The sequence below is a fragment of the Nerophis lumbriciformis genome, linkage group LG23 (assembly GCF_033978685.3).
Source record: "Nerophis lumbriciformis linkage group LG23, RoL_Nlum_v2.1, whole genome shotgun sequence".
NCBI lineage: Eukaryota > Metazoa > Chordata > Actinopteri > Syngnathiformes > Syngnathidae > Nerophis > Nerophis lumbriciformis.
In genome coordinates this window covers 7,275,719-7,298,718 of record NC_084570.2, presented here as the reverse complement: position 1 = coordinate 7,298,718, position 23,000 = coordinate 7,275,719, and the positions used below count along the sequence as shown (strand labels likewise).

The 23,000-nt window shown below is 42.1% G+C and overlaps 1 protein-coding gene across 2 annotated transcripts; it reads left to right on the top strand.

Moving 5' to 3' along the window:
• Positions 1–6: 6 nt before the first annotated feature.
• Positions 7–22,088, top strand: LOC133622460 (uncharacterized). Of its 2 annotated transcripts, XM_061985233.2 has the most exons (6): positions 7–371; positions 6,830–7,162; positions 7,232–7,273; positions 19,439–19,543; positions 19,654–19,688; positions 19,749–22,088. In XM_061985233.2, exons 1-6 carry the CDS (start codon positions 302–304, stop codon positions 20,022–20,024), a joined length of 861 nt encoding a protein of 286 aa, XP_061841217.1. In that variant the 5' UTR covers positions 7–301; the 3' UTR covers positions 20,025–22,088. The 2 variants fall into 2 exon arrangements, with proteins under 2 accessions (XP_061841217.1, XP_061841218.1); XM_061985234.2 differs by lacking the exon at positions 7,232–7,273.
• Positions 22,089–23,000: the final 912 nt, after the last annotated feature.

The following is a 23,000-nucleotide window of genomic DNA, read 5'->3' as shown; positions in this document are numbered from 1 at the left end:
GTCCTGTGTCAAACACTTACCACAACCACACTGATACCAGTCATGCCTCTGCACGTGTGTGTTACAACGTCACTCGTTCAAGGTGGCGAGCGTGCTCAAACCAGGGATGTTTACGTTAAGGTTCTTGCAGAAGCTGCAAACCCACCAAGTATCACTTACCTGCAGTACTCATGGCGTAGCCGCAGCAGAAAGAGGAAGTAACAGTACTCACTTCTGTTTTCTGCGATGAGAAGATGACGTGCGGAAACACCGACTGGTCTAAAATGTGCTGCAACGAGATGTTTTAGTATCGCTGTCCACCATGACGCTTACCTGGACCGTGCAAGTTGTGTCCGTCCTGGCATTGCTACATCTCACCACAAGCGACAGCGGTAAGTCACCTTTTCTTTCAGTATTACAAACTCGTTGGACAGTCCTTAAGTGTTCATAACTCCAATTGATAGCCAGAGTCTATATACCTTATATAAAACTATGATAGAGAAAGTCATTTACACACAACAATGGTGCATTATTTTCAATGAAATTCAATTGGAATGTGGACTTTCAGCTTTAAAATATAGCTTTTACTATTATCCAGGAATTACAGTGTGTAGAGAGTATGTCCATTTTGATTCAGACACATCAAAATACACCTAAGACAGTATGTGTATAATAGTAATAGTATTATACACATAGTAGTAGTTTAATAATGAAATGCTTTCATGAAAGAAGATCCAAAGGGTTTGGGTCTTTCATAGACCACAATGGAAACAAGCCTTTTGGCTTTTTGTGCCATCCATTTGCCTTTTTAAAGTATTACATGGATTCAATTCTTTAAGATGTCAATAAACTTCTCAATCAATCAATCAATTCTGCCGAATCAGCGCCTTTTTCAGCTCTAAATCTAAAATGTACATGTGTTGAACTTACTCAAACTGTACATTGGTCCATCTCTGGCAACTTTTTTTTGTTTGTAGCAGGTGTCAGGTTCAAACACTGATGACATCTAATAATCAGACAAGAAGCAAGGAATCATGCAGAGACAGAGTTCAATTTAGCTGGAGGAGACACGTGTTTTGGGCTATAGTCTACAAACCCCCTTTCCATATGAGTTGGGAAATTGTGTTAGATGTAAATATAAACGGAGTACAATGATTTGCAAATCATTTTCAACCCATATCCAGTTGAATATGCTACAAAGACAAAATATTTGATGTTCAAACTGATAAACTTTTTTTTTTTGCAAATAATCATTACCTTCAGAATTTGATGCCAGCAACACGTGGCAAAGAAGTTGGGAAAGGTGGCAATAAATACTGATAAAGTTGAGGAATGCTCATCAAACACTTGTTTGGAACATCCCACAGGTGAACGGGCAAATTGGGAACAGGTGGGTGCCATGATTGGGTATAAAAGTAGATTCTATGAAATGCTCAGTCATTCACAAACAAGGATGGGGTGAGGGTCACCACTTTGTCAACAAATGCGTGAGCAAATTGTGGAACAGTTTAAGAAAAACCTTTCTCAACCAGCTATTGCAAGGAATTTAGGGATTTCAACATCTACGGTCCGTAATATCATCAAAGGGTTCAGAGAATCTGGAGAAATCACTGCACGTAAGCAGCTAAGCCCGTGACCTTCGATCCCTCAGGATGTACTGCATCAACAAGCGACATCAGTGTGTAAGGGATATCACCACATGGGCTCAGGAACACTTCAGAAACCCACTGTCAGTAACTACAGTTGGTCGCTACATCTGTAAGTGCAAGTTAAAACTCTCCTATGCAAGGCGAAAACCGTTTATCAACAACACCCAGAAAAGCCGTCGGCTTCGCTGGGCCTGAGCTCATTTAAGATGGACTGATACAAAGTGGAAAAGTGTTCTGTGGTCTGACGAGTCCACATTTCAAATTGTTTTTGGAATCTGTGGACGTCGTGTCCTCCGGACCAAAGAGGAAAAGAACCATCCGGATTGTTATAGGCGCAAAGTGTAAAAGCCAGCATCTGTGATGGTATGGGGGTGTATTAGTGCCCAAGACATGGGTAACTTACACATCTGTGAAGGCGCCATTAATGCTGAAAGGTACATACAGGTTTTGGAGCAACATAGGTTGCCATCCAAGCAACGTTGCCATGGACGCCCCTGCTTATTTCAGCAAGACAATGCCAAGCCACGTGTTACATCAATGTGGCTTCATAGTAAAAGAGTGCGGGTACTAGACTGGCCTGCCTGTAGTCCAGACCTGTCCCCCATTGAAAATGTGTGGCACATTATGAAGCCTAAAATACCACAACGGAGACCCCCGGACTGTTGAACAACTTAAGCTGTACATCAAGCAAGAATGGGAAATAATTCCACCTGAGAAGCTTAAAAAATGTGTCTCCTCAGTTCCCAAACGTTTACTGAGTGTTGTTAAAAGGAAAGGCCATGTAACACAGTGGTGAACATGCCCTTTCCCAACTACTTTGGCACATGTTGCAGCCATGAAATTCTAAGTTAATTATTATTTGCAAAAAAAAAAATAAAGCTTATGAGTTTGAACATCAAATATGTTCTCTTTGTAGTGCATTCAATTTAATATGGGTTGAAAAGGATTTGCAAATCATTGTATTCCGTTTATATTTACATCCAACACAATTTCCCAACTCATATGGAAACGGGGTTTGTAGTTACAGATCCAAACTACGTTCTAAAAGTCAAGCCCGCGCGCCTCCTCTATTTATTTGGAAGGGCCCTATTACATCACAGAGGCTGTCGCTGAGGGAAGGGGGTAATATCGACAACTCCAGTTAGACCCAATATATGATTATAGAATGAATAAAAATTAGTTGACGCAGGTCATATCGCCTTGTCTCTGCTCTGTCTGCTTCACGGCGGTGTTCGGCCTTGGCACCCAGCAGGCCAAGTCTGGACACAACACTGATAAAGTCGGCTGGCAATCTTTTGGACTGCCAGCTTTGCGCAGATACAAAAATACCACTTCAGCACAATTGACAATAATTTATAGCAATGGCCCTTAAGCATAAAGTTAGTGTGATAATATATACATAATTATTCTAACAAAGGTCCCTAAGCTGAAAATGACTTATTTGAGTAACAGGACTAAAAGTAACAGGACTGAGTTTTGTTTCATGGAACTAGCACTATAGGCACATTATAGTAATAAAAAAAAAAGTGTTTAATAAATAAACAACATTGAAAAAATAATAGTTCAGGTAACAAGACTGCACTGAAACTTTACCTCCCTCAGTCGTAGTTGAAATATCATTGAATATGCAGACCAATAAATGAATGAGCTTACTTTTGGCCTTTCCATTGGCCTGCAACGGATGACAATGATGCAACTTTCTTCCTCTGGACCGGAGGTCAGCAACCTGTGGCTCTAGAGCCACATGTGGCTCTTGAGCAGCGCCCTGGTGGCTCCATGGAGCTTTTTTCAAAAATGTATGGAAATGGAAAAAAAAAAATGGGGTGAAAAAGATATTTTTTGTTGTAATATGGTTTCTGTAGGACGACAAACATGACACAAACCTTCCTAATTGTTAGAAAGCCCACAGTTTAATATTTTTGTGTTCATGCTTCACTTATGAGAGTATGTTGCGAGCGCCTTTTGGTCCTACTAATTTCAGCGGCCCTTGAACCTACCGTTGTGCGGACTGAGACTCAACAGTTTGTTTACATGTGTAACTTTCTCCGGCGCTGCCACAGAAAGACGTGTTTTATGCCACTCCTTCTTTGTCTCATTTTGTCCACCAAACGTTTTATACTGTGCCTGAATGCACAAAAGTGAGCTTTGTTGATGTTATCGACTTGTTATGGAGTGCTAATCAGGCATATTTGGTCACTGCATGTCTGCAAGCTAATCCATGCCAACATGCTATTTAGGCTAGCTGTATGCGATGAGGTGGCGACTTGTCCAGGGTGTACCCCGCCTTCCGCCCGATTTTAGCTGAGATAGGCTCCAGCGCCCCCCGCGACCCCAAAGGGAATAAGCGGTAGAAAATGGATGGATGGATGGATGTATGTACATATTGCATCATTATGCCTCGTTTGTAGCTATATTTGAGCTCATTTAATTTCCTTTACTGATGTCCTCTGTGTATTTAGTTTATTTTTGTTTCATGACACATTATCTGTATGTAATATTGGCTACATTTCTGATATTTGTTTGTGTGCCATGTTGTTCCAGACCACAGCAAACGTTACCCAGCTTGCAAAGATTGTAAAAAATCCATTAGAAGAAGACGGCCTGCCGTTTCCTTTAACTTGGACACACACATCTTGGCCATTCTAAGAGTCATTACCAGGAGTTATCTCACCCTTTGAGAAGTTTTACTAATGTTTTCCAATGTTGTGAAAATGTGTAGAATAAATATTACATTTCAAGATTTCTGTCAACAAAGATTTGCGTCAGCTTGCGACACATAGTCATTTTGATAGTAGGCTAAAATAGCTAATTAGCCACTTACATCACGTTTTGCCATCATTATAACACTTATATAAATATTTTAGTTTTTTGCGGCTCCAGACAGATTACTTTTTTGTCTTTTTGGTCCAATATAGCTCTTTCAACATTTTGGGTTGCCGACCCCTGATCTGGGCCATGTGACTTGTAGATTTTTATTTTTTTTTAATCAGAGGGGGAAGCATCGTAGGGCAAGTTCTCAAATTCAATAAAACTGCGGCCGAGAGTCGGGTTGAGGCTTGGATCCACAAAGTATTCACTTCAGAATTAGGTTTTAACCTTGTGACTTTCTAACATTGTGACTAAATGTGTCGACTACTTCTACCAACAGCTACAGTGACTCTAAGTTATGTTAGGACTTAAGTCATTATAAATATACATTTTAATGTACAAAACCCAAAACCAGTGAAGTTGGCACGTTGTGTAAATGGTAAATAAAAACAGAATACAATGATTTGCAAATCCTTTTCAACCTATATTCAATTTAATAGACTGCAAATACAAGATACTTAACATTCGAACTGGAAAACGTTGTCATTTTGCGCAAATATTAGCTCATTTGGAATTTGATGCATGCAGCATGTTTTAAAAAAGCTGGCACAAGTGGCAAAAAAGACTGAGAAAGTTGAGGAATGCTCATCAAACACTTATTTGGAACACCCCACAGGTGAACAGGCTAATTGGGAACAGGTGGGTGCCATGATTGGGTATAAAAGAAGCTTCCATGCAATGCTCAGTCATTCACAAACAAGGACGGGGCGAGGGTCACCACTTTGTGAACAAATGCGTGAGCAAATTGTCGAACAGTTTAAGAACAACATTTCTCAACAAGCTATTGCAAGGAATTTAGGGATTTCACCATCTACGGTCCGTAATATCATCAAAGGGTTCAGAGAATCTGGAGAAATCACTGCACGTAAGCGATGATATTACGGACCTTCGATCCCTCAGACGGTACTGCATCAAAAAGCGACATCAGTGTGTAAAGGATATCACCACATGGGCTCAGTAAAACTTCAGAAAACCACTGTCAGTAACTACAGTTTGTCGCTACATCTGTAAGTGCAAGTTAAAACTCTACTATGCAATGCGAAAGCCATTTATCAACAACACCCAGAAACGCCGTCGGCTTCGCTGGGCCTGAGCTCATCTAAGATAAGTTAAAGTTAAAGTTAAAGTACCAATGATTGTCACACACACACTAGGTGTGGCGAAATTATTCTCTGCATTTGACCCATCACCCTTGATCACCCCCTGGGAGGTGAGGGGAGCAGTGGGCAGCAGCGGTGGCTGCGCCCGGGAATCATTTTGGTGATTTAACCCCCAATTCCAACCCTTGATGCTGAGTGCCAAGCAGGGAGATAATGGGTCCCATTTTTATAGTCTTTGGTATGACTCGGCCGGGATTTGAACTCCCAACCTACCGATCTCAGGACGGACACTCTAACCACTAGGCCACTGAGTAGGTTAGATGGACTGATACAAAGTGGAAAAGTGTTCTGTGGTCTGACGAGTCCACATTTGAAATTGTTTTTGGAAACTGTGGACGTCGTGTCCTCCGGACCAAAGAGGAAAAGAACCATCCGGATTGTTATAGGCGCAAAGTTGAAAAGCCAGCTTCTGTGATGGTATGGGGGTGTATTAGTGCCCAAGACATGGGTAACTTACACATCTGTGAAGGCTCCATTAATGCTGAAAGGCACATACAGGTTTTGGAGCAACATATGTTGCCATCCAAGCAACGTTACCATGGACGCCCCTGCTTATATAAGCATGACAATGCCAAACCACGTGTTACATAAACGTGGCTTCATAGTAAAAGAGTGCGGGTACTAGACTGGCCTGCCTGTAGTCCAGACCTGTCTCCCATTGAAAATGTGTGACGCATTATGAAGCCTAAAATACCACAACGGAGACCCCCGGACTGTTGAACAACTTAAGCTGTACATGAAGCAAGAATGGGAAAGAATTCCACCTGAGAAGCTTAAAAAATGTGTCTCCTCAGTTCCCAAACGTTTACAGAGTGTTGTTAAAAGGAAAGGCCATGTAACACAGTGGTGAACATACCCTTTCCCAACTACTTTGGCACGTGTTGCAGCCATGAAATTCTAAGTTAATTACTATTTGCCAAAAAAAAAAAAAAGTTTATGAGTTTGAACATCAAATATCTTGTCTTTGTAGTGCATTCAATTGAATATGGTTTGAAAGGGATTTGCAAATCATTGTATTCCGTTTGTATTTACATCTAACACAATTTCCCAACTCATACGGAAACGGGGTTTGTACTACGTTACAATTGTGTGTCCATAGAGTCTGTCACTGTCTTCAAAATGGACGTCAGTCTGTTGGCTGTAACTCCTGTGTTTCTCATCCCTTCTGTCCAGACGGAGGCGACTGCATCCCATACATCCAGGTTCCGGAAAACAATGGTTTTAAAGTTCCAGTTGGGAAACACTTGATGATTAATTGCACAATCACATACAACCATACTTGCAAAGACACGTTTAAAAATGTCTCCTGGTATAAGTTGGAAAACCACAACTATGTGCCAGTGACCAATGGGTCTCATGCTCATGTAGAACTTAAGGTCAGAAATGCATTGGATAGGACATTATTTTTATCCTTTACAACTATACAAATAAGCGATGCCGGTTTGTATCGGTGTCAAAGTGAAAGTGGATACAGCCTGGGGAAAGCCTTCAACGTCTCTGTGCAGGGTAAGTGTCATGAATTTTGGTTAATTTTGAGAGCTTATCTTACATTAAATACCACCTGTTTTTCTTTAGATAACCGTATGATGAGCAACGACTCAGTTACGAATAAAATAAGTAAGAATGCTTTTGCAACCAATTCCTAATGTACTACCTGTAATTTCCGGGCTGTAGAGCACACTTAAAATAAACCACACACTCATCATTTCATTTTTTTTACACGTTTGGCCGCACAATTCTACAAGCCGCCGGTGTACACATTGAAACATGAAATATTTACACAGGTGCTTTTGTTCACTCACAAATTTAACAAAAGTATAAAACAAGTAGCCATTGAGAAGTCATTGAGTGCGACCTTCGTCCTTCTCCTCCTTTGGTCTGGCCTTTTGGGGCCCATTATTGGTGGTGGATATCCGTTCTATTTCCTTTTTTCGATGGCCGAGTCGATTTCCTTCGGATTTGGGGCTACATCTTGTGCGTTTCGCAGTGTCGTCTCCATGACAAGGGTGAGTCCATAATGCGCTAAATGGTTGACTGAATAATGGTGTAGGTCATACTTGCCAACCCTCCCGGATTTTCCGGGAGACTCCCGAAATTCAGCGCCTCTCCCGAAAACCTTACGGGACAAATGTTCTCCCGAAAATCTCCCGAAATTCAGGCGGACCTGAGTGACGTGTCGACAGCCCTTTTTTCACGTCCGCTTTCCCACAATATAACAGCGTGCCTGCCCAATCACGTTATAACTGTAGAATGATGGAGGGCGAGTTCTTGGTTTCTTATGTGGGTTTATTGTTAGGCAGTTTCATTAACGTCCTCCCAGTGCAGCAACAACACTCAACAACAGCAGTCACGTTTTCGTCTACCGTAAAGCAGTTCGTCTGTCGTAAACAGCAATGTTGTGACACTCTTAAACAGGACAATACTGCCATCTACTGTACATGCATATGTGACAATAACATCTACGGCTTTTAGAGAGTGCAGTGCACAACTGCGCGCACAACAAGGAGACGAAGCAGAATGCATCATCACAGAGGGTGTTCAGCATGGTTAGAAAAATAGTGACAGAGAATAGAACAAGGATGGACAATTCAACCCTTAACTCAACAATGAGTAGATGAGTGTTATGTGTGTGTATATGTGTAAATAAATGAACACTGAAATTCAAGTATTTCTCTTATATATATATATATATATATATATATATATATATATATATATATATATATATATATATATATATATATATGTATATATATATATATATATATATATAATATCAATCAATCAATCAATCAATCAATCTTTATTTATATAGCCCTAAATCACAAGTGTCTCAAAGGGCTGCACAAGCCACAACGACATCCTCGGTACAAAGCCCACATACGGGCAAGGAAAAACTCACCCCAGTGGGACGTCGATGTGAATGACTATGAGAAACCTTGGAGAGGACCGCATATGTGGGTAACCCCCCCCCTCTAGGGGAGACCGAAAGCAATGGATGTCGAGTGGGTCTGACATAATATTGTGAGAGTCCAGTCCATAGTGGATCCAACATAATAGTAAGAGTCCAGTCCATAGTGGGGCCAGCAGGACACCATCCCGAGCGGAGACGGGTCAGCAGCGCAGAGATGTTCCCAGCCGATGCACAGGCGAGCGGTCCACCCCGGGTCCCGACTCTGGACAGCCAGCACTTCATCCATGGCCACCGGACCTATGCCCCCCCCCCTCAAGGAAAAGGGGAGCAGAGGAGAAAAGAAAAGAAACGGCAGATCAACTGGTCTAACAGGGGGGCTATTTAAAGGCTAGAGTATACAAATGAGTTTTAAGATGGGACTTAAATGCTTCTACTGAGGTAGCATCTCTAATTGTTACCGGGAGGGCATTCCATAGTACTGGAGCCCGAATAGAAAACGCTCTATAGCCCGCAGACTTTTTTTGGGCTCTGGGAATCACTAATAAGCCGGAGTTCTTTGAACGCAGATTTCTTGCCGGGACATATGGTACAATGCAATCGACAAGATAGGACGGAGCTAGACCGTGTAGTATTTTATACGTAAGTAGTAAAACCTTAAAGTCGCATCTTAAGTGCACAGGAAGCCAGTGCAGGTGAGCCAGTATAGGCGTAATATGATCAAACTTTCTTGTTCTTGTCAAAAGTCTAGCAGCCGCATTTTGTACCAACTGTAATTTTTTAATGCTAGACATAGGGAGACCCGAAAATAATACGTTACAGTAGTCGAGACGAGACGTAACGAACGCATGAATAATGATCTCAGCGTCGCTAGTGGATAAAATAGAACGAATTTTAGCGATATTACGGAGATGAAAGAAGGCCGTTTTAGTAACACTCTTAATGTGTGATTCAAACGAGAGAGTTGGGTCGAAGATAATACCCAGATTCTTTACTGATTCGCCTTGTGTAATTGTTTGGTTGTCAAATGTTAAGGTGGTATTATTAAATAAATGTCGGTGTTTAGCAGGACCGATAATCAGCATTTCCGTTTTCTTGGCGTTGAGTTGCAAGAAGTTAGCGGACATCCATTGTTTAATTTCATTAAGACACGCCTCCAGCTGACTACAATCCGGCGTGTTGGTCAGCTTTAGGGGCATGTAGAGTTGGGTGTCATCAGCATAACAATGAAAGCTAACACCGTATTTGCGTATGATGTCGCCTAGCGGCAGCATGTAAATACTAAAGAGTGCAGGGCCAAGAACCGAACCCTGAGGAACTCCGCACGTTACCTTAACATAGTCCGAGGTCACATTATTATGGGAGACGCATTGCATCCTGTCAGTAAGATAAGAGTTAAACCACGACAAAGCTAAGTCTGACATACCAATACGTGTTTTGATACGCTCTAATAAAATATTATGATCGACGGTATCGAAAGCAGCGCTAAGATCAAGAAGCAGCAACATGGATGACGCATCAGAATCCATCGTTAGCAGTAGATCATTAGTCATTTTTGCGAGGGCTGTCTCCGTAGAGTGATTTGCCCTGAAACCGGATTGAAAAGGTTCACAGAGATTGTTAGACACTAAGTGTTCATTTAGCTGCTGTGCGACAATTTTTTCGAGGATTTTCGAAATAAAGGGAAGGTGGGACACCGGTCGGTAGTTTACCATGAGGTCAGGATCAAGGTTAGGTCTTTTGAGCAGAGGATGAATAACCGCTTTCTTGAATGCTAGGGGAACAGTGCCAGAGGAAAGTGATAAGTTTATAATATTTAGCACTGATGGACCTAATAATACAAAAAGCTCCTTGATAAGTTTCCCAGGAAGTGGGTCAAGTAAACATGTTGTTTGTTTTATCCCACTTACACGCTGTAATAGTTCCTCTAATGTTATTTCATCAAAAAGAGAGAGACTATTTTGTATTGCAGTATCCGTCGTAGATACAGTTGTATCTGTGTTCATAGAACCCAGTTGTAGCTGGGATGCGTTGTCTTTAATCTCCTTTCTAATGAGTTCAATTTTCTTATTAAAGAAATTCATAAAGTCATCTGCCGAGTGGGTGGAGCTATTGGGAGGAGTCCCTTGTTGGGTTAGCGATGCTACTGTACTAAACAAAAATTTAGGGTCGTTTTTGTTGAGGCGGATGAGATTTGAGTAATATTTAGCTTTAGCTAAGGTAAGCATGCGTTTATACGATATTAAACTATCACTCCATGCTTGATGGAAAACCTCAAGCTTGGTCGCGCGCCATTTGCGTTCCAACTTTCTACATGATAATTTATGAGCTCTGGTTTCCTCTGTAAACCATGGGGTGCGTCTTTTAGGGGCCCTTTTTTGTTTTAGCGGTGCTATACTATCAATGGTTTTGCGCAGGGCATTGTCAAAGTTGTTAGTGAGGTTATCAATAGAGCCGACATAATTTGGGAATGGTGCCATTACCGAAGGCAGTAGGTCAGCAAGAGTCATCGTCGTGGCGGCATTAATGTTGCGGCTGCTATAGCAGTTATTATTATTATTAGTTTGTTGACAATGAGTCAGAACTTCGAATTTTATAAGGTAATGATCGGACATTACTTTAGTATACGGGAGTACCATAACTTTGGAGGTGGTGACACCCCTGACCAGCACTAGATCTATCGTATTGCCGTTGCGATGCGTAGGTTCATTTATTATTTGTGTAAGACCACAGCTATCAATTATAGTCTGGAGCGCCACGCACTGAGGGTCCGATGGGGTATTCATATGGATATTAAAGTCCCCCATTATGATTATATTGTCTGCGTGCGTCACTAGATCAGCAACGAACTCTGAGAATTCATTAATAAAGTCCGAGTAGGGCCCTGGGGGGCGGTAGATAACAGCCATATCGAGAGGCAGCGGTGCGACAGACCTCATAGTAAGCACCTCAAACGATTTGTATTTATTATTTAGGTTAGGGGTAAGGTTAAAGTTTTCATTGTATATTAGTGCGACCCCCCCACCCCTTTTAAGGGGACGGGCAATATGCGCATTCGTATAGTTAGGAGGAGATGCCTCATTTAGCGCAAAAAATTCGTCTGGTTTGAGCCAGGTTTCGCTAAGACCAATGACGTTAAGATTGTTGTCTCTAATGACCTCATTAACTAATAACGTTTTGGGAGACAATGATCTTATGTTTAAAAAGCCCATATTATAAGTATTGGGCTGTTTTGACGAGTTTTTGTTTAAATTATCCGTAGTAGAAATATTAATAATGTTGCGTTTATTATACGTAGTGCACTTTAAATAGTTTCGACCATATCTAGGAATTGATACGACGGGAATTTTCAGATTGTTTGCTTGATGCTGCGATCGACTGAACGCATCATGATAATAAAATAAATATATATATAAATATATATATATATATATATATATATATATATATATATATATAGTCAATTATATCTTATATATATATATATATATATATATATATATATATATATATATATATAATAAAATAAATATATATATAAATATATATATATATATATATATATATATATATATATATATATATATATGTATATACATATATATATACATTCGCAAAACGCAAAAGAAAACTTACGGATTCAAATCTACCAAGAACCCACCCACAGTTGAGGAACTAAAGGATTTTGAGAACGACATGCTCAAAATGATACAATCAGTCAAATTCAAGCCAATCCGCAACCCACTCCTCACCAAGCTGAAAAATGACAAGGAGCGCATCAAGAAAGTAAACAACCTCATCATAGCTGCCGATAAAACCACAAACTTCTACAGAATGGACATACCAGAACACCACACCTTACTGGACAGAAGCATCACCAAATCATACAAAAAAAGCGCAACCCAACACCTTACAGAACATCCACCTGGAAAATAAAAGGATCGCGGCTGAACTGGACATTGAGGACAGGGTGGACGCCACAGCCAACAAGGAAGCCTTCATCACATTGAAGGACCACAAACCCAACTTTGCAAATAACCCAACATGCCGACTAATAAACCCAACTAAATCTGAAATAGGAAAAATCAGCAAAATAATCCTGGACAGAGTCAACACAAAAATCAAGGACAAAACACCACTCAACCAATGGAGAAATACAGCAGCAGTAATCAAATGGTTCAACAACATCCAAGACAAACAACAGCACAACTTTATCTCCTTTGATATCGAGGAATTTTACCCTTCCATCACGCAAGACCTACTGACTCAAGCACTAGACTTCGCCTCAGACTACGACTCAATCACAGGCAACGAAAGAAACATCATCATCCACGCAAAAAACTCCATTCTCATCCACAACAGTACACCTTGGCAAAAAAAGAACAATGCAACATTTGACGTCACTATGGGAAGTTTTGACGGAGCAGAAACGTGTGAACTCGTTGGGAGTTTCCTCCTCTCCCAGCTCGCTAGCCTCAATCTGAACCTTGGTATTTACCGTGATGACGGACTGGCAGTGTGTCGCGCCTCACCAAGGAGCAGCGAGAATACCAAGAAGCGCATATGCCAAATTTTCAAAGAGAACGGCCTACGGATCACGATTGAAGCCAACAAGCAAACCGTCAACTTCCTTGACGTCACTTTCAACCTGAGAAATAACAGCTACCAACCATTCACGAAACCCAACACAACACTCCAATACGTGCACCATGACAGCAACCACCCACCCACCACCACGAAAAGAATACCTACCGGAATCAATAAAAGGCTATCGATGCTGTCATCTAGCAAAGCTGAATTTGACCAAGCAACCCCCCCGTACCAAAAAGCCCTTGATGAAAGCGGATACAATTTCACCCTCACCTATGAACCCACGCCAGGAAACCAGCCAAAAAAGAACAGAAAACGGAACGACATCATCTGGTACAACCCCCCATACAGCAAAAACGTCTCAACGAACATTGGACACAAATTCCTCAATCTGATTGACAAACACTTTCCCAAAGACAACATCCTAAGAAAAGTATTCAACAAGAACAACATTAAATTGAGCTACAGCTGCATGAACAATATACGACAAATCATCTCAAACCACAACAAAACAATTGCAAATGAGCCGTCGGCCCTCAGACAGAGCGACTCCAAAACCAACAAAGGATGTAATTGTCGAAAGAAACCTGATTGCCCTCTCAACGGGGGGTGCTTACAAACATCAGTTGTCTACCAATCTAAGGTAATACGCAAGGACATTAACACATCCGACACATATGTAGGATTAACCGAGGGAGAATTCAAAACCAGATGGAACAATCACAAGGCTTCTTTCAGGAACAAAAACCTGCGAAATACCACAGAACTCAGCAAACACATTTGGGACCTCAAAGACAATAATGTTGAATATTCAATAACATGGCAAATTCTTGCATCCAGCACACCTTACAATAGTGGTAATAAAAGATGCAACCTATGCTTGAAAGAGAAACTGTTTATTATTTACCGTCCAGACCTGTCATCCCTCAACAAGCGCAGCGAAATTGTAACAACATGCCGCCATAGACGGAAACACCTACTAGGTAACACATGAGCCAATCACCACGCCCCTAGGCCAGCCTGTACCCACCCACTCTGTGCCCTATATAAACCATGGTATGCGAATGCTCCCATTAAAATCTCCTGACGATTGAGGGTACCCCCCCTCATGAAACAGGCCTGTAGAGATGAAATAGTCTTGTGATTTTTTTCCCACACATACATATATATATATATATATATATATATATATATATATATATATATATATATATATATATATATATATATATATATATATATATATATATAGTCAATTATATCTTATATATATATATATATATATATATATATATATATATATAATAAAATAAATATATATATAAATATATATGTATATATATATATATATATATATATATATATATATATATATATATATATATATATAGTCAATTATATCTTATATATATATATATATCCATCCATCCATTTTCTACCGCTTATTCCCTTTGGGGTCGCGGGGGGCGCTGGAGCCTATCTCAGCTACAATCGGGCGGAAGGCGGGGTACACCCTGGACAAGTCGCCACCTCATCGCAGGGCATATATATATATATATATATATATATATATATATATATATATATATATATATATGTATATATATATATATATATATATATAATAAAATAAATATATATATAAATATATATATATATATATATATATATATATATATATATATGTATGTATATATATATATATATATAATAAAATAAATATATATATATATATATATATATATATAGTCAATTATATCTTGTATATATATATATATATATATATATATATAATAAAATAAATATATATATAAATATATATATATATATATATATAGTCAATTATATCTTATATATATATATATATATATATATATATATATATAATAAAATAAATATATATATATAAATATATATATATATATATATATAGTCAATTATATCTTTTATATATATATATATATATATATATGTATGTATATATATATATATATATATATATATGTATATATATATATATATATATATATATATATAGTCAATTATATCATTCATATATATATATATATATATATATATATATATATATATATATATATATATATATATATATATATATATATATATATATATGTATATATATATATATATATATATATATATATATATATATATATATATATATATATATATATATATATATATATATATATATATATATATATATATATATGAATGATATAATTGACTATATATATATATATATATATACCGACCTCGGATAAGCGGAAGAAGATGGATGGATGGATGGATATATATATATATATATATATATATATATATATATATATATATATATATATATATATATATATATATATATATATATATGTATATATATATATATATATATATATATATATATATATATATATATATATATATATATATATATATCCATCCATCCATCCATCTTCTTCCGCTTATCCGAGGTCGGGTCGCGGGGGCAGCAGCCTAAGCAGGGAATCCCAGACTTCCCTCTCCCCAGCCACTTCGTCCAGCTCTTCCTGTGGGACCCCGAGGCGTTCCCACGCCAGCCGGGAGACATAGTCTTCCCAACGTGTCCTGGGTCTTCCCCGCGGCCTCCTACCGGTCGGACGTGCCCTAAACACCTCCCTAGGGAGGCGTTCGGGTGGCATCCTGACCAGATGCCCGAACCACCTCATCTGGCTCCTCTCGATGTGGAGGAGCAGCGGCTTTACTTTGAGCTCCTCCCGGATGGCAGAGCTTCTCACCCTATCTCTAAGAGAGAGCCCCGCCACCCGGCGGAGGAAACTCATTTCGGCCGCTTGTACCCGTGATCTTGTCCTTTCGGTCATAACCCAAAGCTCATGACCATAGGTGAGGATGGGAACGTAGATCGACCGGTAAATTGAGAGCTTTGCCTTCCGGCTCAGCTCCTTCTTCACCACAACGGATCGATACAGCGTCCGCATTACTGAAGACGCCGCACCGATCCGCCTCACGATCCACTCTTCCCCCACTCGTGAACAAGACTCCGAGGTACTTGAACTCCTCCACTTGGGGCAAGATCTCCTCCCCAACCCGGAGATGGCACTCCACCCTTTTCCGGGCGAGAACCATGGACTCGGACTTGGAGGTGCTGATTCTCATCCCAGTCGCTTCACACTCAGCTGCGAACCGATCCAGTGAGAGCTGAAGATCCTGGCCAGATGAAGCCATCAGGACCACATCATCAGCAAAAAGGAGAGACCTAATCCTGCAGCCACCAAACCAGATCCCCTCAACGCCTTGACTGCGCCTAGAAATTCTGTCCATAAAAGTTATGAACAGAATGGGTGACAAAGGGCAGCCTTGGCGGAGTCCAACCCTCACTGGAAACGTGTCCGACTTACTACCGGCAATGCGGACCAAGCTCTGGCACTGATCATACAGGGAGCGGACTGCCACAATCAGACAGTCCGATACCCCGTACTCTCTGAGCACTCCCCACAGGACTTCCCGAGGGACACGGTCGAATGCCTTCTCCAAGTCCACAAAACACATGAAGACTGGTTGGGCAAACTCCCATGCACCCTCAAAGACCCTGCCGAGAGTATAGAGCTGGTCCACAGTTCCACGACCAGGACGAAAACCACACTGTTCCTCCTGAATCCGAGGTTCGACTATCCGGCGTAGCCTCCTCTCCAGTACACCTGAATTGACCTTACCGGGAAGGCTGAGGAGTGTGATCCCACGATAGTTAGAACACACCCTCCGGTTCCCCTTCTTAAAGAGAGGAACCACCACCCCGGTCTGCCAATCCAGTGGTACCGCCCCCGATGTCCACGCGATGCTGCAGAGTCTTGTCAACCAAGACAGCCCCACAGCATCCAGAGCCTTAAGGAACTCCAGGCGGATCTCATCTACCCCCGGGGCCTTGCCACCGAGGAGCTTTTTAACTACCTCAGCAACCTCAGCCCCAGAAATAGGAGAGCCCACCACAGACTCCCCAGGCACTGCTTCCTCATAGGAAGACGTGTTGGTGGGATTGAGGAGGTCTTCGAAGTATTCCCTCCACCGATCCACAACATCCGCAGTCGAGGTCAGCAGAACACCATCCTCGCCATACACGGTGTTGATAGTGCACTGCTTCCCCTTCCTGAGGCGGCGGATGGTGGTCCAGAATTGCTTCGAAGCCGTCCGGAAGTCGTTTTCCATGGCCTCACCGAACTCCTCCCATGTCCGAGTTTTTGCCTCTGCGACCGCTGAAGCCGCACACCGCTTGGCCTGGCGGTACTTGTCCGCTGCCTCAGGAGTCCCATGAGCCAAAAGAACCCGATAGGACTCCTTCTTCAGCTTGACGGCATCCCTCACCGCCGGTGTCCACCAACGGGTTCTTGGATTACCGCCACGACAAGCACCAACTACATTGCGGCCACAGCTCCAATCAGCCGCCTCGACAATATAGAGGCGCGGAACATGGTCCATTCGGACTCAATGTCCAGCACCTCCCTCGTGACATGTTCAAAGTTGTTCCGGAGGTGGGAATTGAAACTCTCTCTGACAGGAGACTCTGCCAGACGTTCCCAGCAAACCCTCACAATGCGTTTGGGCCTGCCAGGTCTGTCCGGCATCCTCCCCCACCATCGCAGCCAACTCACCACCAGGTGGTGATCGGTAGAAAGCTCCGCCCCTCTCTTCACCCGAGTGTCCAAAACATGAGGCCGCAAATCCGATGACACAACTACAAAGTTGATCATGGAACTGCGGCCTAGGGTGTCCTGGTGCCAAGTGCACATGGAAACCCTTATGTTTGAAAGTGGTGTTCGTTATGGACAATCTGTGACGGGCACAAAAGTCCAATAACAAAACACCGCTCGGGTTCAGATCCGGGCAGCCATTCTTCCCAATCACGCCTCTCCAGGTTTCACTGTTGCTGCCAACATGAGCATTGAAGTCCCCCAGTAGAACGAGGGAATCACCCGGGGGAGCACTCTCAAGTACTCCCTCGAGTGAATCCAAAAAGGGTGGGTAGTCTGAGCTGCGGTTTGGCGCGTAAGCGCAAACCACAGTCAGGCCCCGTTCCCCCACCCGAAGGCGGAGGGAAGCTACCCTCTCGTCCACCGGGTTGAACTCCAACGTACAGGCTCTAAGCCGGGGTGAAACAAGAATTGCCACCCCAGCCCGTCGCCTCTCACTGCCGGCAACGCCAGAGTGGAAGAGAGTCCAGCCCCTCTCGCGAGAACTGGTTCCAGAGCCCTTGCTGTGCGTCGAAGTGAGTCCGACTATATCTAGCCGGAACTTCTCCATCTCGCGCACTAGCTCAGGCTCCTTCCCCCCCAGCGAGGTGACGTTCCACGTCCCAAGAGCTAGCTTCTGTAGCCAAGGATCGGACCGCCAAGTGCCCTGCCCTCGGCTGCCGCCCAGCTCACATCGCACCCGACCTCTATGACCCCTGCTATGGGTGGTGAGCCCATTGGAGGGGGGACCCACGTTGCCTCTTCGGGCTGTGCCCGGCCAGGCCCCATGGGGACAGGCCCGGCCACCAGGCGCTCGCCATCGTGCCCCACCTCCGGGCCTGGCTCCAGAGGGGGGCCCCGGTGACCCGCGTCCGGGCAAGGGAAATCTGGGTTCCTTGTTTGTTTTCTTCATAAAGGTCTTCGAGCTGCTCTTTGTCTGATCCCTCACCTAGGACCAGTTTGTCTTGGGAGACCCTACCAGGGGGCATAAAGCCCCCGGACAACATAGCTCTTAGGATCATTGGGACACGCGAACTCCTCTACCACGTTAAGGTGGCAGCTCAGAGAAGAGTACATATATATATATATATATATATATATATATATATATATATATATGAAATACTTGACTTGGTGAATTCTAGCTGTAACTATATTCCCCCCCTATTAACCACGCCCCCAACCCCCCCCCCCCCTCCCGAAATCGGAGGTCTCAAGGTTGGCAAGTATGGTGTAGGTGTTTTGATTTAATGTGAACGATTCCATTGGTTCACCGTGACCAGTTCGGCAATTTCATTGGTCTGACTTGACGAGGCTGAATTTATTGATGGAATGTGAAGGTCCTGATCCTGGAAAAATTCATAAATCAACGGTCGGGAAAAAAGGTAGCGGCTCATAGTCCGGAAATGACAGTTTCTGTTTTTAAATCCAAAACACCCATGAGAAATGTTTTGCTTTCTTGCTTTTCCTGCTTTGATGACATTTTTTTCCCCTCCCTTTTAAAATAAACTATGTTTATCTGCTTATGTTTAACACCAGAGGAGGAAGCGGGAAGGATTTCCGGGATATATTTTGCTGCTGGCGCTCTGGCATTTATCATAGTAATAACATGTATTTCCATCATATTCATGCAGCGACGCAAAGGTGAGGTATTTTTTCGTATCCTTGCATGTCAAATATTATATCTATACATGTTTTCCAAGATATTGAAGATATATACATAAACCGATACATTATCTGTACTGAAAATGCAGGTAACACAAAGAGAGAGAGGCACATTGAAAATCAGGTAAGACATCCTGAAACTTCAGTACAACATTACAGTTGATCTAATATGTAAAGTTTGCAGGACATCTCTATGGCAAACCTACATATCGACGCTAAATCCGTGGCCTGCAGGGGAACCGCCTCTGACCCGCCAACTACGAAAGCGACACCACCCTCCACGCGGTTGCCAAGAAGCGGCCGGATGAGTCCACAGGATGAAGACAAGTCAAACAAAAAGACAATAGAAGATGGAAGCTCCATCATGTATGCTACTCTCGATCACCGGCTGCCACCTGGTGGCGCTGCTTGGCCACTGCCGCCCACGGAGGAGAGTTCAGTGTATGCAGTTATCAGTTAGTAGTATGAGGCTGGAGTCATCAGGATCAGAGTTCTCCCATGTTTAACCCTTGTGTAATGTTCATATTGTTGTTACTCAGCCAGTGTTTGAGGGTCTAATGGACCCGTTGCATTTTGCGGCTTTTAATGCCTCACAATCAAACACTTTTATGTTAAAATACTGAACAGATGTTTACCTTATTCCAATAAACTACACTGCAACAAGCAAACAATAGCAGGATGCATACTGCACTGTGACAGATGTCCTGCACTGGCAAATCCCTCTTTAAAGCCACGTCATTTCCAGTGGCTGGTTATCCATCCATCCATTTCTACTGCTTGTCCCTCTCGGGTCGTGGCGGGTGTTGGAGCCTATCTCAGCTGCATTCGGGCGGAAGGCGGGTTACACCCTGGACAGGTCGCCACCTCATCGCCTATAGCCCGGGAAAAATGTCCATCAATGCTGCATGCCATCGTATATCTTATAAACCAGAGGTCTTCAATACGGGATCCTCGCCGCCCAGGGGGTCCGCAGAGGTACTGCAGTGGGGTCCTGAACGTTTTAAGTTAAAGTTTGTCATGTCTTGGTGATCATGTTTAGTTTGGCTATGTTCTGTTTGGTTTTTGCACTCTGTCAGTCTCTGTTTTTTCACTCCCTGTTTTGTTTCCATGACTACCAATCAGTTCACCTGTCCTCACTACTCACGCACCTGATTCATTTGAACTCACGCACCTGTTTTCAATCACCACATGACTATTTAAGCCTGTCATTTTCTGTTGGTCGGCCTGGCGACATCACATTCATGCTCTGCACTCTTGACACGCTGCTTACTCTGTCCAGGTCATAGTTCATGCTGCTCTTTTCTTGCCACGTAAATTGTTGTTTATTCAAGCCACTGTTTTGTACCTCCGCTGTGAGCGCCTTTTGTTTGTTCCTTTTTTCCCCCATAGTTCTGCCTTTGTGCTAGTTTTGTTTTATTAGCCAAGTTTGTTCCCTGCCTTGTGCGCGCCTTTTCTTTATACTTTTTATAGTATATTATTAAATCATGTATTTAACTTCACGCCATGTCTAGTCCAAATCATTTGCACCATGGGAAAAAAAACCACGCCAAAGTCCAAGTCTTGACAAAGTTAAAGTTAAAGTACCACTAATGCACTTAATATACTTAACACACACACACTTGGTGTGGTGAAATTACCCTCTGCATTTGACCCATCCCCCTTGTTCCACCCCCTGGGAGGTGAGGGGAGCAGTGAGCAGCAGCAGTGGCCACGCTCGGGAATCATTTTGGTGATTTAACCACCTATTCCAACCCTTGATGCTGAGTGCTAAGCAGGGAGGTAATGGGTCCCATTTTTATAGTCTTTGGACTTACCGATCTCAGGGCAGACACTCTAACCCAGTGGTTCTTAACCTTGTTGGAGGTACCGAACCCCACCAGTTTCATATGCGCATACACCGAACCCTTCTTTAGTGAAAAATAAAATGTTGTTTTTTTTCAAATTCAAAACAAAGTTATATGTTTTTGGCAACACCTTAGTATGGGGAACATATTCTAAGTAACAAAGACTTAATTTAGAGTTATTTGGTTAGGGTTAGGGTTAGAGGGTTCGGGCCAGGGTTAGAGGGTTAGGGTTATAATAAGGCCATGCCGAATAAGGCATTAATAAGTACTTAATAATGACTAGTTAAGAGCCAATATGTTACTAATTTGCATGTTAATAAGCAAGTAGTTAATGGTGAATATGTTCCCCATACTAAAGTGTTACCATGTTTTTTTTACTGGTGCATGAACATCACCTTGTTCAAAGAACAAAACCAACACAGTGCATAAACTCACAACAAATTACACACCTGCAAATCAGTCTGACTTCTGCTGTTGCCGTATCCGTAAAACGCCGATAGGGAGAAGTTTTTATTTACACGATGAGTCGGGTATGTCTTGATCTCCGCCGAACCCCTGAGCCCGACTCACCGAACCCGTAGGGTTCGATCGAACCCAGATTAAGAACTACTGGTCTAACCGCAAGGCCACTGAGTAGGTCTTGGTTTTGGTTTTGGTTTGATTAAACATTTCTTCGAATATACGTTTGTATTCTCTCCTTTTAATACTCATTAACATATTGAGTGTATTAACATTTGCAATGTAGTTTGGAAATGGCAGCACCTTGCAGATTTAGATAGTATTAATATGAGTATATTAGCATTTAAGATAGCTAGCGATTGGTGCTCAAGTTTCCAGCGATTAGGGATGTACTGCCATTAATAATTTGGTATTGCTCAACCAATCAATCATCTATTTATACAGCCCAAATCCTACTTGCCTCAAAGGGCTTCACATTGACATCCCTTGATCTGAACCCACATCCAGGGAAGGAATAGCTTCGAAAGCCCGAATTGGGAAAACTATGAAACCTTGGGAAGGGACCGAAGATGTGGGGACCCACCTCCAGGGTGACAGGCTGCAGTGGGTACAATTATTGAATTGTTACATTAATAGGTAATGTGAGAGCCCAGTCCAGCGGGAAACCAACAGATGGTCATAGGGGCACACGATAATAACTTGTAGGGCCAGTTTAATTAAAAATACAATTTGATAGAGGATATACAATAAGAGGGTCCCTGCTCCATATGCAGAATTTTGGGGGTCCTTGGCTGTGTTTTGAACTTAAATATTACCTGATCATGCAAAAATATTTTATAAGCATTTTCTTGGTTATCAAAAACTCTTAAAATATCTGCCTGATTAGGATTAGGATTTCAAAGCAACTTATCGTAGTAATCAAAGGCATCGGGGTCATGGAGCCTATCCCACTCACATTCACACACTAGGGCCAATTTAGTGTTGCCAGTCAACCTATCCCCAGGTGCATGTTTTTGGAGGTGGGAGGAAGCCGAAGTACCCGGAGGGAACCCGCGCAGTCACAAGGAGAACATGCAAACTCCAAACAGTAAGACCCCGAGCATGGGAATCGAACCCAGGACCATCGTATTTTG

Excerpts from the sequence above, each read along its gene's own strand:
- LOC133622460 (XM_061985233.2), top strand. The coding sequence starts at position 302 with ATGACGCTTACCTGGACCGTGCAAGTTGTGTCCGTCCTGGCATTGCTA. Across the intron at positions 7,274-19,438 it reads CTCAGTTACGAATAAAATAA|AGGAGGAAGCGGGAAGGATT; the intron begins GTAAGAATGCTT and ends GTTTAACACCAG. Across the intron at positions 19,544-19,653 it reads ATTCATGCAGCGACGCAAAG|GTAACACAAAGAGAGAGAGG; the intron begins GTGAGGTATTTT and ends CTGAAAATGCAG.